The 12,266-nt window shown below is 65.9% G+C and overlaps 1 protein-coding gene across 1 annotated transcript in view; it reads left to right on the top strand.

Moving 5' to 3' along the window:
* The window catches only part of PIEZO1 (piezo type mechanosensitive ion channel component 1), a 53,318-nt gene that overhangs the window by 40,544 nt on the left and 508 nt on the right, over window positions 1-12,266 (top strand). Inside the window, 29 exon segments of the mRNA XM_032464561.1 lie at window positions 2,674-2,778; window positions 3,339-3,492; window positions 3,712-3,955; window positions 4,042-4,138; window positions 4,218-4,389; window positions 4,809-4,898; window positions 4,971-5,065; window positions 5,381-5,452; window positions 6,039-6,139; window positions 6,447-6,528; window positions 6,598-6,654; window positions 6,734-6,906; window positions 6,992-7,098; window positions 7,267-7,461; window positions 7,544-7,718; window positions 7,720-7,803; window positions 7,872-8,060; window positions 8,336-8,588; window positions 8,751-8,880; window positions 8,970-9,117; window positions 9,206-9,420; window positions 9,512-9,670; window positions 9,749-9,896; window positions 10,906-11,094; window positions 11,215-11,307; window positions 11,395-11,567; window positions 11,645-11,767; window positions 11,842-11,921; window positions 12,007-12,196. Of these exon segments, the coding sequence (XP_032320452.1) occupies window positions 2,674-2,778; window positions 3,339-3,492; window positions 3,712-3,955; window positions 4,042-4,138; window positions 4,218-4,389; window positions 4,809-4,898; window positions 4,971-5,065; window positions 5,381-5,452; window positions 6,039-6,139; window positions 6,447-6,528; window positions 6,598-6,654; window positions 6,734-6,906; window positions 6,992-7,098; window positions 7,267-7,461; window positions 7,544-7,718; window positions 7,720-7,803; window positions 7,872-8,060; window positions 8,336-8,588; window positions 8,751-8,880; window positions 8,970-9,117; window positions 9,206-9,420; window positions 9,512-9,670; window positions 9,749-9,896; window positions 10,906-11,094; window positions 11,215-11,307; window positions 11,395-11,567; window positions 11,645-11,767; window positions 11,842-11,921; window positions 12,007-12,196 (4,093 nt within the window).

Here is a 12,266-nt window from a genome sequence, read left to right as displayed (position 1 = left end):
CGGCCTCGTCCTCAGGGCGGTGTCCTGCTGATGGTCTGCTTTGACGGGACCTGACAGGAGGGCTTGGCCTACCTCTTCTCGCAGCTCCTTTGGTCGAGTCCATCCCAGCCCATCTGTGCCCTTCCCACAGTCAGGCCGGGGGGTCTGCAGAAAGCTCTGAATCTGGATTCGCGGGTTGTGCCCCAACACTTAGATGTCAGTGGACACTTCAGCAGGAACGTCCCACGACTGGGGAGCCAGGTGGCCACGGGGCGTCCAGGGCCCCCGATGGCCCCGCCGCGGGGCTGCCGCTCTGCTGGGTGTCCGTGCCCTGCTCTCTCCCTGTGGCCGGTGGGCCTTCGTGAACGGGGTGTTCCCCGTTCGCCATCACTGCTGGTTGGTCGGTTAGTTGGCTTTTCTGCGAAGGGGGACTTTGATTTCTCCCCCTTTTCTGTTTCTTGCTGTCAGTGGAGCCCAGCTGTCCTTGGAGCGGGGGAGGAGCTGGGGGATGAACCCAGGACCTCATGCCTGCTAAGGACGCGCTCTGCCATGGCGCCGCCCCCTCCCCGAGCCCCAGCGGTGCTTTCTGAGCGCGCTGTGACCTGTCCGGGGCTCCCTTGGACGTGCCAAGGCGGCCCCTGGAGCCCTCCCAGACGGCACTTCAGACGCCCTCCACCACTGTCTTCACGTCAGGCTCACAGAGGCTGCAGTCACCCAGGGAAACGCCCCTGTTGGGTGTACAGTCTGAGTTTTGAAGAAGGCACGGGCGCGTGACCACTGCGGTCAGACCCCGTGGCCCAAGTCCCTGCCCCTTTGCAGCAACCCCTCCCTGGCTGCCTGCCTAGCGACCTCTGACTTGACCTTTCCCAAAGTGTCCTAGGGACGGACCCACACGGGGTCGCCTTCAGCCAGGCTTCTTCGGCAGAATAGGCTCGAGATGCCCCGTGTTGTCCCATGTTGGTCTTGTTTAATTTTCTAACTTTTCCATAGACTTACAGATATTTACAAAAGCAGAACAGAGCTCCGAATCTCTTCACCCAGTTTCCCAGGGTTGGTGTCAGCCTCTGACATACCTGGAGCCGCAGTGGCTGCCAGGCCACCACCTACGGCCGGAGCCCCGGGCCGCGTGGCTCTCCCTGGTCTCGCCCCTGCCGCTGGGGGTCCCAGGCCCCCGACACCCCTGCTGTGGTCCTCAGGCTGCTCCACTCGCCTCGGGCCGGGGTGGTGCCTCTGTCTGCCTGCCTCTTCATCACTCTGGGACTCCTGGGAGCACCAGGCTGCCGTTCCTCCCCCGGCATCATCCAGTGCTGCTGCTTTAGACCAGGTTACGCACTTTTGGCAAGAGCATGGTGTCACGTGGGGCCAGTGTATCACCCCAGGGGACACGCCTTTGTCACCCGGTTACAGCGTCATCGTCTGCTGCTTGTCACTGGTGCAGGCTTGTTGGGGGACAGGCCTGGAGACCAGGCAGGGGTCTTGTTTCTGTGTGAACTCCTGCCTACTAGCGTCGGCGCCCGAGGCGGGCCCGCCCACAGGGGCACTCGGGGCTCTCACGGGGACTTCCTGTCTGCATTTCTCTGACGGCCGTTGACTGGTGTCTTCCGTGAGCGAGGAGCTGCCCCGTCGCCCACCCTGCTCTGTCCAGTTTTCATTTGCCTGTATGGACTCCGGGCACTTAGGCCTGGGGCTCTGCTCCAGTCCTGTCCCTGGGGCCTTGTCCTTGGCACCGTCCCAGCACTGGCCCTGGAAGTCCCCCCGCCCCTGCCCGGTGGACCCTGCTTTCTTCCCTCCACTGGCGGGTGAAATTCAGACGCCCAGCCCCAGCTCTTGCGGTGTGTGTTGCTCTGGGGAGATGCTGCTTCTCTGACCTCTCGGCAGACAGTGTCTTTCTTCAATCAAAACAGTTTCCAACGTCACTCGGGGTGGCTCCGTTCTTCCCCGAGACCTCTGGAAGGTGCGATGTACATGCACCATCTAGTTCGATTGCTTGTCAGTCTGTGCTCCGCCCTGGGCCCCCCAGCGTCCAGGATGGCTTCGATTTTTAATATAGTAATGTTCTCTGTGTGGTGCCAACCAGCGCGTGGAGGCGTGTCCACCCCAGTTCTCTGCCCCCCGCCCCGTGACTCCCGCCCTGTGGTTTCCCTTTGCCAGGAGTCACCTAAGTAGGGTCACACAGCCCTGGGGTCTGGCTTCCCTCAATCACGAGCCACAGCCAAGGGCTCCGGGCTGCTGCCCGCGTTCACCCTTGGACGACATCTGGCCGCTGGGGACCAGGTGTTGCGGACACCAGTCTGTCTGCCACTGCGCAGGTGTCTGTGTGGCCGTGGCTTCCGTCTCTCGGGGATGAGCGCCCTGGGAGGCTGTGTCGTCTCTTGTCTGTGCCAGCGTTTTGCGTTGACACCATTTTATTTTAGCTCTTCTGTCAGGTGCGCGATGAAGTCTCATTCTGGCCCATGCCGACCGTGGCCCTCACACAGGGAGGCCTGCCCACCACCCTCCCCAGGCGACCCTTGATTCCTCCCCCAAGGGCTGGGGCACAGTTCGTGTCTGAGACACGCGTCCACGAGAAGCGGGCTTTGGGCCCGGATGCTTGGAGACACGGGTGGCAGGGGTGTGAGGGAGGCTCCCAGTGGGCGCTGGGGACGGGTGGGGACGGGCCTGGACACACAGGTGACGCACACCCTCCCCCCGCAGACTACCCGTGGCGTTGGAGCCGGGCCGTCCCCATGAACTCCGCCCTCATCCAGTGGCTGTACCTGCCCGACTTCTTCAGAGCCCCCAACTCCACCAACCTCATCAGTGAGCACCTGCTGCTGGAGCCCTGCCACACGGGGGGCTGGGTTCCCTTGTGGACGGGCAGTGTGCGAGCGGGGACCCTCCTCTCCAGCCCGCGAGGGACGAGGCCCAGGCCTCACCGGCTGGTCCAGCCCTGTAGCTCCCTAGCAGGGATCTTTGTTCCATGAGTGTGCCCAGTCCTGCAGACAGATCCCTTGAGACTGGGGGGCCCGCATCACGTGCACCCCTGCACAGAGACACGTGCCTGCTCGCAGGTGTGGACGCGGGTGTGCAGACGGAGGCCGTGAGGCGTGCAGTCAGGCTCCTGTGGGTCTTGTTTGCTGACATGTGTGCAGTGTGTGCAGAGCCACACGTGCACATGCAGAATGTGTACAGCAGGCGTGTTCTCTGATGTCTGTGTGCCTGTCCACACTGTGTGTAGGTGCTGGTGTCCACACAGGTGGATGCTTGCACCACTCCCCCCACACACTGCAACCTCTCTCTGGCCAGGGGCCTGAGGGCAGTGCCGGACGTGCCCGGCACTCCCCAGGGTGCAGCCCAGCAGTGCCCCCGTGTGCCCGCAGGTGACTTCCTCCTGCTGCTCTGCGCCTCCCAGCAGTGGCAGGTGTTCCTGGCTGAGCGCACGGAGGAGTGGCAGCACATGGCTGGCATCAACACTGACCACCTGGAGCCGCTGCGGGGGGAGCCCAACCCCGTGCCCAACTTCATCCACTGCAGGTGGGTGTCACAGCGGCCAGGACCGGGGCCCCTGGGGCTGCAGAGGCGGCAGTTGGCAGGGCGGACGGACGTGCCTGGGCTCCAGCAGGACTGAGCCGGGCAGGCCCTGCCAGCGGCGTCCCCGTGGCCAGGACGAGGGGTGGTCGCTGACCCTGCCGAGGAGGGGTCCTGCAGGGGAGGCCGTAGTGCCCGGGCCCTGCAGTGACGCCCTGCCCACAGGTCCTACCTCGACATGCTGAAGGTGGCCGTCTTCCGCTACCTCTTCTGGCTGGTGCTGGTGGTGGTGTTCGTCACGGGCGCCACGCGCATCAGCGTCTTCGGGCTGGGCTACTTGCTGGCCTGTTTCTACCTGCTGCTGTTCGGGACCAGCTTGCTGCAGAAAGACACGCACTCCCGCCTCGTGCTGTGGGACTGCCTCATCCTCTACAATGTCACCGTCATCATCTCCAAGAACATGCTCTCGGTGAGCCCCGCCCCACCCCCACCCCCCCGCCCTCGCCTCGCCTCGCCTCGCCTCGCCGCCCAGGCTGACCCTCCTGCCACCCCCAGCTCCTGTCCTGTGTCTTCGTGGAGCAGATGCAGAGCAGCTTCTGCTGGGTCATCCAGCTCTTCAGCCTCGTGTGCACTGTCAAAGGCTACCACGACCGTGAGTGGGCGGGGCGGGTGTCCAGGGGCGCAGGGGCGAGCGGCTCCCAGGCCTGACCTGGGCCACTGTCTGTCTGCAGCCAAGGAGATGCTGGGCCGGGACCAGGACTGCCTGCTGCCCGTGGAGGAGGCCGGCGTCCTGTGGGACAGCATCTGCTTCCTGTTCCTGCTGCTGCAGCGCCGCGTCTTCCTCAGCCGCTACTTCCTGCACGTCAGGGCCGAGCTCCAGGCCACTGCCCTGCAGGCCTCCAGGTGGGCCCCTGCCTTGTGTCCCCTCGTCACCACTCTGCAACATGACACGCCACCCACGGGAGGCCTGAGGACCTTGTCACGAGTGTGGTGGTGCGTGGCGTCAGCCCGGATCTGCCACTGGCTGACATTTAGGCCCCATGTGGCTGCCACGTGGGCCCAAGGGTTCACTCCTCCCTGACTCTGCGCTTTGGTCAAGGAGCCAGCTAACCTCCTGTCCCCCGATTTCGACCCCATGAGGCTGGGGGCTGCTGGAGGGTCTCCCTCTGACTACTGCACCTGGTGGCAGGGGGTGTCGAGTGGGGGCCGGCACCATGGCGTGAGCAGCAGGCCTGGGCAGCTGGGCTGAGCGTGGCTGGTGGGGCGGGGAGGGTCGGGGATCGAGCAGCCAGCACTGAGTGCCCCATCCTCTCCCCTCACAGGGGTTTCGCCCTCTACAATGCTGCCAACCTCAAGACCATCGAGCTTCACCGCAGGGCGGAGGAGAAGTCCCTGGCCCAGCTGAAAAGACAGTAGGTGCCGTCCGGGCGGGGCCCTGCGGGCTCTCTGGGCAGCCCAGCACTGAGCCGCCTCCCGGCCCGCAGGATGGAGCGCATCCGGGCCAAACAGGAGAAGCACAGGCAAGGCCGGGCCGGCCGCAGCCGCCTGCAGGACTCGCCAGGCCCCGGGCAGGAGCCAGGTGAGCGTGGATGGAGCCTCGGAGGGCCCCGCACCCCCTGTGTCCCCGCCCGCCGGAGCCTGCCCGCGTCTGTGCCGTGAGCTGTCCCACGGGGCTTCCAGCCCGTCCGCCCTGTGCTGTGTGGTTGCTCTGGCCCTGCAGGCCACATAGCTGGCCGTCAGTGTCTGTGCGCACTTGTGGGCTGTCCTCTGCTCCCCAGGGTCTATATGTGGCCCCTTTGACGCCTCACGGGCTCTGCGTCTGTCTCTGCTGAGGGGCCACCTCCCCGGCCCTGCCCCTCCCTGCTGGCTCACGCTCCCCCCTGCCCTCCCACAGGGCCCGGCAGTCCAGGGGGCTCCTCCCCGCCACAGCGACAGTGGTGGCGGCCCTGGCTGGACCACGCCACAGGTACTGCCCCAACCTGGCCTGCCCTGCCCACCCTCTCAGAGCCGCTGTGTGCCAGGCAGCCCCCTCTTGGCTGCCAGCTACCCTCGGGCAGAGGGAGCTGATCTGGCCAGTGCACGCCATCCCTCCCTGCACCTTCTATGAGCCCTCCATGCGAGCTCTCAGCCTCACATGGTGAGGGGCCCGGCCCAACCACAGACTCTTTTCTTCCTCCTGTGCTTTTCTGACTCAAGTTGGAGTTTTTGTTGCTAATCGGCAGTGTCCCCCTTTTCCTGGCCCCACCCTATACGTCCCCTCGTCCGATCTGGTCTCGTCCCAGCTCTGGCCTGTGTACTGTGCATGTGCCACCGCCCCTGCCCACCACTCTCTGCCGCCCGCCACTGTGGCTGTCTCTCGGGTGAGGGTGGCATGTGGGCCTTGGCCCCGGGGGCCACGGGCTGCTGGGGACATCCAAGCTGGACAGCACAGCCAGGCCTGTTCCTGGACCCACCCCAAACTGAAGAGATGGTCTAGGGGTCTGGGGGGAGGAGGAGGGGACACAGAGCCCCATCCGTGTCGGGGGCCGGCTCTCACTCCACCATGCCCACAGTCATCCACTCCGGGGACTACTTCCTGTTCGAGTCCGACAGCGAGGAGGAGGAGGAGGCCCAGCCCGAGGACCTCAGGCCGTCAGAACAGAGTGCCTTCCAGGTGAGTGCCTGCTCCCCTGCTGCTGCGGAGGCCTGGGCCTGGGCAGGGTGGCAGGAGGAGTCACACCCAGCACCCTCGAGCCAGGTGGGCAGTCCCAGGCAGCAGGGAGCCCTCTGCCCAGCGCCTCCCAGGGACCCAACCCTGGCCCCCCAGGCCTGTGGTGGCCTGGCCTCCGAGAAGGACACACAGTGGCTGGACACCTGTCATCTTGTCTGCCTCTGGGCCCTTGGTTCTCAGCGTGGGGCGTGGGGCTGAGTGACTGCCCAGGACAGTCGGGGCCCTGGTGCTCACTCGGCATCCCCTGCAGATGGCCTACCAGGCGTGGGTGACCAGCGCCCAAACGGTGCTGAGGCAGCAGCGGCAGGAGCAGACGAGGCAGCTGCCCACGGGTGAGTCTGGCTGCATGGGGTATGGGGGCCCTCAGGGTGCAAGGCGCTGACCAGCACTCCTGTGCCCAGGAGGCGGCCCAGGCCAAGAGGCGGCACCGGCGGAGGGCCTGCAGGACCAGATGGCAGGTGCGTGGGCCCCGGGGCAGGGGGCCGGGGTCAGGGTGCCCACGGGCCGCCCTCCAGCACCGCCCTCCCACCCTCGTAGGCCGCAGGCATGTGGTACAGCGGGTGCTGAGCGCCGTGCAGTTCCTGTGGGTGCTGGGGCAGGCACTGGTGGACGGGCTGACACGCTGGCTGCTCACCTTCACACGGCACCACAGCGCCATGAGTGACGTGCTGCGTGCCGAGCGCTACCTGCTCACGCAGGAGCTGCTCAGGGTGAGTGGGCTGTCCCCGCGCCCCCCTGTACCCTGCCCCTGTGCCTGCCCCGCCTCAGCTGCCCTGAGCCCCCGGTGCCCTGCAGGGCGGAGAGGTGCGCCGGGACGTGCTGGACCAGCTGTACATCAGCGAAGTGGAGGCCACGCTGCCAGGCCACTTGGAGGCCCGCGATGCTCTGAGCACAGCATCAAGGTAGAAGTGAGGGTGGGGGCTCAGGCACCCCCCCCCCCGAGCCCCACCTGGCCTATTTCCAGGCCCGAAGTGAGGTCTAGCCCAGCCGCCCAGCCCCTCGTCCACCAGGGACCTCGAGGTCCTACCCTGCTGCCCCAGAGCCCCCTGGTGACCAGCCCCCTCCCACAGTGGGCTGGGGGCCGAGGAGCCACTGAGCAGTGCGACTGAGGACACCAGCAGCCCCCAGAGCACGGGCTACCACACCCGCAGCAGTGGCAGCGAGGACACGGTTGTTGAGCCTGGGACGTCCCTACTCGGCTCCCGGGAGCTTGCCACCGGCGGCCGCGCCCAAACACGCACGGCCAGCGAGCTGCTCCTGGCCAGGTGGGCGGCGACGGGGCTGGCGGAGGGCCCGGGGCCCCGGGGCGCCCCCAGTGGGCGGCGCCTGAGCCTTGTGCCCCCACAGACGCCTGCACGTCCCGGAGCTGGAGGCGGCCGAGCAGTTTGCGGCACGGCAGGGCCGGGCGCTGCGCCTGCTGCGGGCCGGGTACCAGTGCCTGGCCGCCCACTCGGAGCTGCTCTGCTACTTCGTCATTGTCCTCAACCACATGGTCACGGCCTCAGCCGCCTCGCTCGTGCTGCCCTGTGCTGGTCTTCCTGTGGGCCATGCTGTCCATCCCGCGGCCCAGCAAGCGCTTCTGGATGACGGCCATCGTCTTCACGGAGGTGGGCGTTGGCCAGGCGGGGCCGGGTGGGGCCGGGGGCCGCGCCCTGCTGACTGCTGTCCCCTGCAGGTCACCGTGGTCACCAAGTACCTGTTCCAGTTCGGCTTCTTCCCCTGGAACAGCCACGCGGTGCTCCAGCGCCACGAGAACAAGCCCTACTTCCCACCACGCATCCTGGGGCTGGAGAAGCGCGACGGCTACGTCAGGGGGGATCTGGCGCAGCTCATGGCGCTCTTCTTCCACCGCTCCCAGCTGCTGGTGAGCCCGGCAGAGTGCTCGCGCAGGGCACACATGCACTCACACGCACGCATGCACACTCGTGCACTCACATACACACTCATGCAAACACACAGTACACTCACACACAATGTATGCATATACACACACAAAAACACACTCAAGTCGTTTTGTTCCAGGAGGCAGATTGGACATCTTACAGCCCAGGATGCACCTGGCCATCTTCTTGGTCTGAGCTCGGCCCAGCGGCACTACGTGGCCTCCTCACCCACCTCCCTCCCTCTGTCCCTCCACAGTGCTACGGCCTCTGGGACCACGAGGACGACCCGCTCTCCAAGGAGCACGACAGAGGCAGTAGGAAGAAGGGGGCTGAGGAGGAGCTGGCCCCACTAGGACCCCAGGAGGAGCCAGGGGTGGCCAGGACTGAGGGCGACATCCAGCTAGAAGTAAGGGACGGGCCCCCTGAGCCCCAAGACAAGAGGCGTATCAGCCTGCGTTTCCGGAGGAGCAGGAGGGAGAGCACAGAACCCAGAGGACAGGCAGCCGTGGGTACGAGGGCCCCCCTGCTGCCCCCCGACCCCGGACACCTGGTGACCCTCTGCTGGTCTATAAAGTGAGGCAGTGGCAGCCCTTTGGGAGGTCTCAGGAGGGTCAGGAGTCCGAGCCTGGCCCCACCCCGTGGGCTCTGTTAGCAGCAGTTGCTCCCCACAGACGCTGAGGACCAGGAGGAGGACGAGGCGGAGGAGGCAGCGGCAGCCTCGAGGAGGAGGAAGCAGCGGAGTCGCCCCCGGGAAAGAGTGAGGGAGGCGGGGGCCCAGCTGCAGAGCTGCTGCCTGTCCCTGTGAGTGACCCAGCTGGGAGCCCCGGGCCGGGGGGGGGGGGGCGGGAGGCAGCAGGGCTGCACTGAGCCGGGCCTGCCCACCCGCCCAGGGCCCAGGGCGTCTACCGGCCCCTGCGGAGGTTCTTCCAGGACATTCTGCACACCAAGTACCGCGCGGCCACCGACGTCTACGCCCTCATGTTCCTGGCCGACGTGGTCGATTTCATCATCATCATCTTCGGCTTCTGGGCCTTTGGGGTGAGCCGGGTCTCAGTGCCCCCGGTGAGCGCGGGGCCCGGGGGCCACCCCAACCCAGCACCCCTGACCTCTGCTCTCCTGGCCACAGAAGCACTCAGCGGCCACGGACATCACGTCCTCCCTGTCAGATGACCAGGTGCCTGAGGCCTTCCTCGTCATGCTGCTGGTCCAGTTCAGCACCATGGTCATCGACCGCGCCCTGTACCTGCGCAAGACCGTGCTGGGCAAGCTGGCCTTCCAGGTTGTGCTGGTCCTGGCCATCCACGTCTGGATGTTCTTCGTCCTGCCCGCCGTCACCGAGCGGTGGGTGTGGGCTCGGGAGTGGCCTGGACGCGCGTGCTGTGCGGAGCTCAGGGCTCTGCGGGCGCCCTGACCTGGCTCCCCACCCGTGTAGGATGTTCAACCAGAATGCCGTGGCCCAGCTGTGGTACTTCGTCAAGTGCGTCTACTTCGCCCTGTCGGCCTACCAGATCCGCTGTGGCTACCCCACCCGCATCCTCGGCAACTTCCTCACCAAGAAGTACAACCACCTCAACCTGTTCCTCTTCCAGGGGTGAGCGTGGCCGGCCCGGGCACCAGGGGCAGGGCGGCCCTCCCTTGGGCCCTCCTGATGGTCCCTGGCCTCGCACAGGTTCCGGCTGGTGCCCTTCCTGGTGGAGCTGCGGGCCGTGATGGACTGGGTGTGGACGGACACCACGCTGTCCCTGTCCAGCTGGATGTGCGTGGAGGACATTTATGCCAATATCTTCATCATCAAGTGCAGCCGCGAGACAGAGAAGGTGAGGGCCGGCTGCTGCCCACGCCAGCAGTGCGTCCAGTGCGCGCCTCTGAAACTTCCTGATGGCCAGAAGGGGCTTTCTCGAGGGGACGGTGGGCTCAGCCATGTCAGGGCGGCCACCCACAGAGAGGGCCCCCAGCCACAGGCATGGGGAGCAGGCTGCGTGGTAGAACATGAACCAAGTGTTTCTTCTTAGCAGCTACTGATGTAATTCACGCAGCTGCCCCTGTACCGCGCGCAGCTGGGTGGTTCCTGGTGCACCCAGGGCTGCACGCCCGCTGCACAGAAAGCAGCCCCACTCGCACGGGCAGCCACCCCCTCCCACGCGGACTTGCCCATTCCTGGTGTCTCACGTGCACAGCAGCACACGGCACGTGGCCTTTGGTGACCATTTCCCTCTCACAGCACGGCGCTCTCCAGGCGCACCCACCTGTCAGTTGTGTCAGAATTCTCTTCACAGCTGAGTAGCTTTCCATTGTGACAAGTCTCAGTTGTGAGATGCTGCTGTGGCCATTCCGTCCAGAGCCGTGGCCATAGGTCCCCATGGCTCCTGGGTACACAGCTCAGAGTGGCTGTGGTGCCAGGCCCCTCCACCCCGGGCTCGGCGTCCGGGGATGGGCGGGGCCCTGCGGGGGCTCCAGTCTTGGCGCCAGGCCCCTTCCTGTGCTTGGCCGCTTGCGTAGCTTGTCTGGAGAAGCATCTGTTGATGTTTTCGCCAGGTCTTCACCGGGTGGTGTCTCACCGTTGTGAGAGTTCTTTCTGGATCTTGCACACTAGGTTCTTTCAGATAGATTTGCCATGAAGAGTTTCACCGTTTTATGGTCTTCTGTTTGAGTTCACTTTGGTCGAGGGTTAAGGGCCCAACTTCACTCTTCGGCGTGTGGGTGTCCGGCCATCCTTCTCTCTGGGTGGCCTGGGCACCTGGTCCCCACGTGGGTCTGGCTCTGCAGGGCCATGTGAGGACAGAGGCCCACTTGGCGGGTGACCTGCATCCCCCCTCTGCCCCCCAGAGATACCCGCAGCCCAAGGGGCAGAAGAAGAAGAAGGTGGTCAAGTATGGCATGGGTGGCCTGATCATCCTGTTCCTGGTGGCCATCATCTGGTTCCCGCTGCTCTTCATGTCCCTGGTGCGCTCTGTGGTCGGGGTCGTCAACCAGCCCATCGACGTCACCGTCACCCTCAAGCTGGGCGGTTATGAGGTGAGCAGCCTCACCCCCACCTCAGGTGCCCTCCCCTCGAGATCGTGAGGGGCTCTGTGTGACGCTGGTGGCCTGGGGTCCAGAGGCCCCGGCGCCACATCACTGCATCCCCACCACCAGCCCCTGTTCACCATGAGCGCCCAGCAGCCATCCATCGTGCCCTTCACCGCCCAGGCCTATGAGGAACTGTCCCGGCAGTTTGACCGCGACCCAGTGAGTGCCCCTGCCACATGCGGCTGCCGGGGGTGGGGGTTGGGGGGACCGGGCTGCCCCGCTGAGGTGGCTGCCCCCCACATCCAGCTGGCCATGCAGTTCATCAGCCAGTACAGCCCCGAGGACATCGTCACAGCGCACATCGAGGGCAGTTCCGGGGCACTGTGGCGCATCAGCCCACCAAGCCGGGCGCAGATGAAGCGTGAGCTGCACAATGGCACCGCCGATATCACCCTGCGCCTCACCTGGAACTTCCAGAGGTGCGTCCAGGCCCCAGGGGAGGGGGGATCGGGGGCCACCCAGCTGCACTGAGGGTCACACAGCACCCCTGCCCCAGGGACCTGGCCAAGGGCGGCACCGTGGAGTACACCAACGAGAAGCATACCCTGGACCTAGCCCCCAACAGCACCGCCCGGCGGCAGCTGGCCAGCCTGCTGGAGGGCACCTCCGACCAGTCCGTGTGAGTAGGGGGTGGACAGGGGGGCCATGGTGGGGGGCAGGGCCAGGCCTGACCCTCTGGCCTCCTCCCTACAGGGTCATCCCCCACCTCTTCCCTAAGTACATCCGTGCCCCCAACGGACCTGAAGCCAACCCTGTGAAACAGCTACAGCCCAGTGAGTGAGGTGGGGACATGGGGTAGGGGTGCTGGCCTCAGCCTGGGATGGGTGGGGACCGTGACACCTCCTGGTTCCCACCCAGAGGAGGAGGCTGACTACCTCAGTGTGCGCGTCCAGCTGCGCAGGGAGCGTGTGGGCTCGGGGGCAGCTGGCTTCCTCGAGTGGTGGGTCATCGAGCTGCAAGACTGCCGAGCCAGATGCAACCTGCTGCCCATGGTCATCTTCAGTGACAAGGTCAGCCCACCCAGCCTGGGCTTCCTGGCCGGCTACGGGTGAGTGCGGCGTGCAGCGGGCCAGGCCGGGGCGGGGCCAGGGAGGAGAACGGACTCTCACTGCCCACCC

Source organism: Camelus ferus, chromosome 21 (assembly GCF_009834535.1).
Source record: "Camelus ferus isolate YT-003-E chromosome 21, BCGSAC_Cfer_1.0, whole genome shotgun sequence".
Taxonomy (NCBI): domain Eukaryota; kingdom Metazoa; phylum Chordata; class Mammalia; order Artiodactyla; family Camelidae; genus Camelus; species Camelus ferus.
The sequence above is the reverse complement of the archived record's forward strand: the minus strand, read 5'-3'. Positions and strand labels throughout refer to the sequence as shown.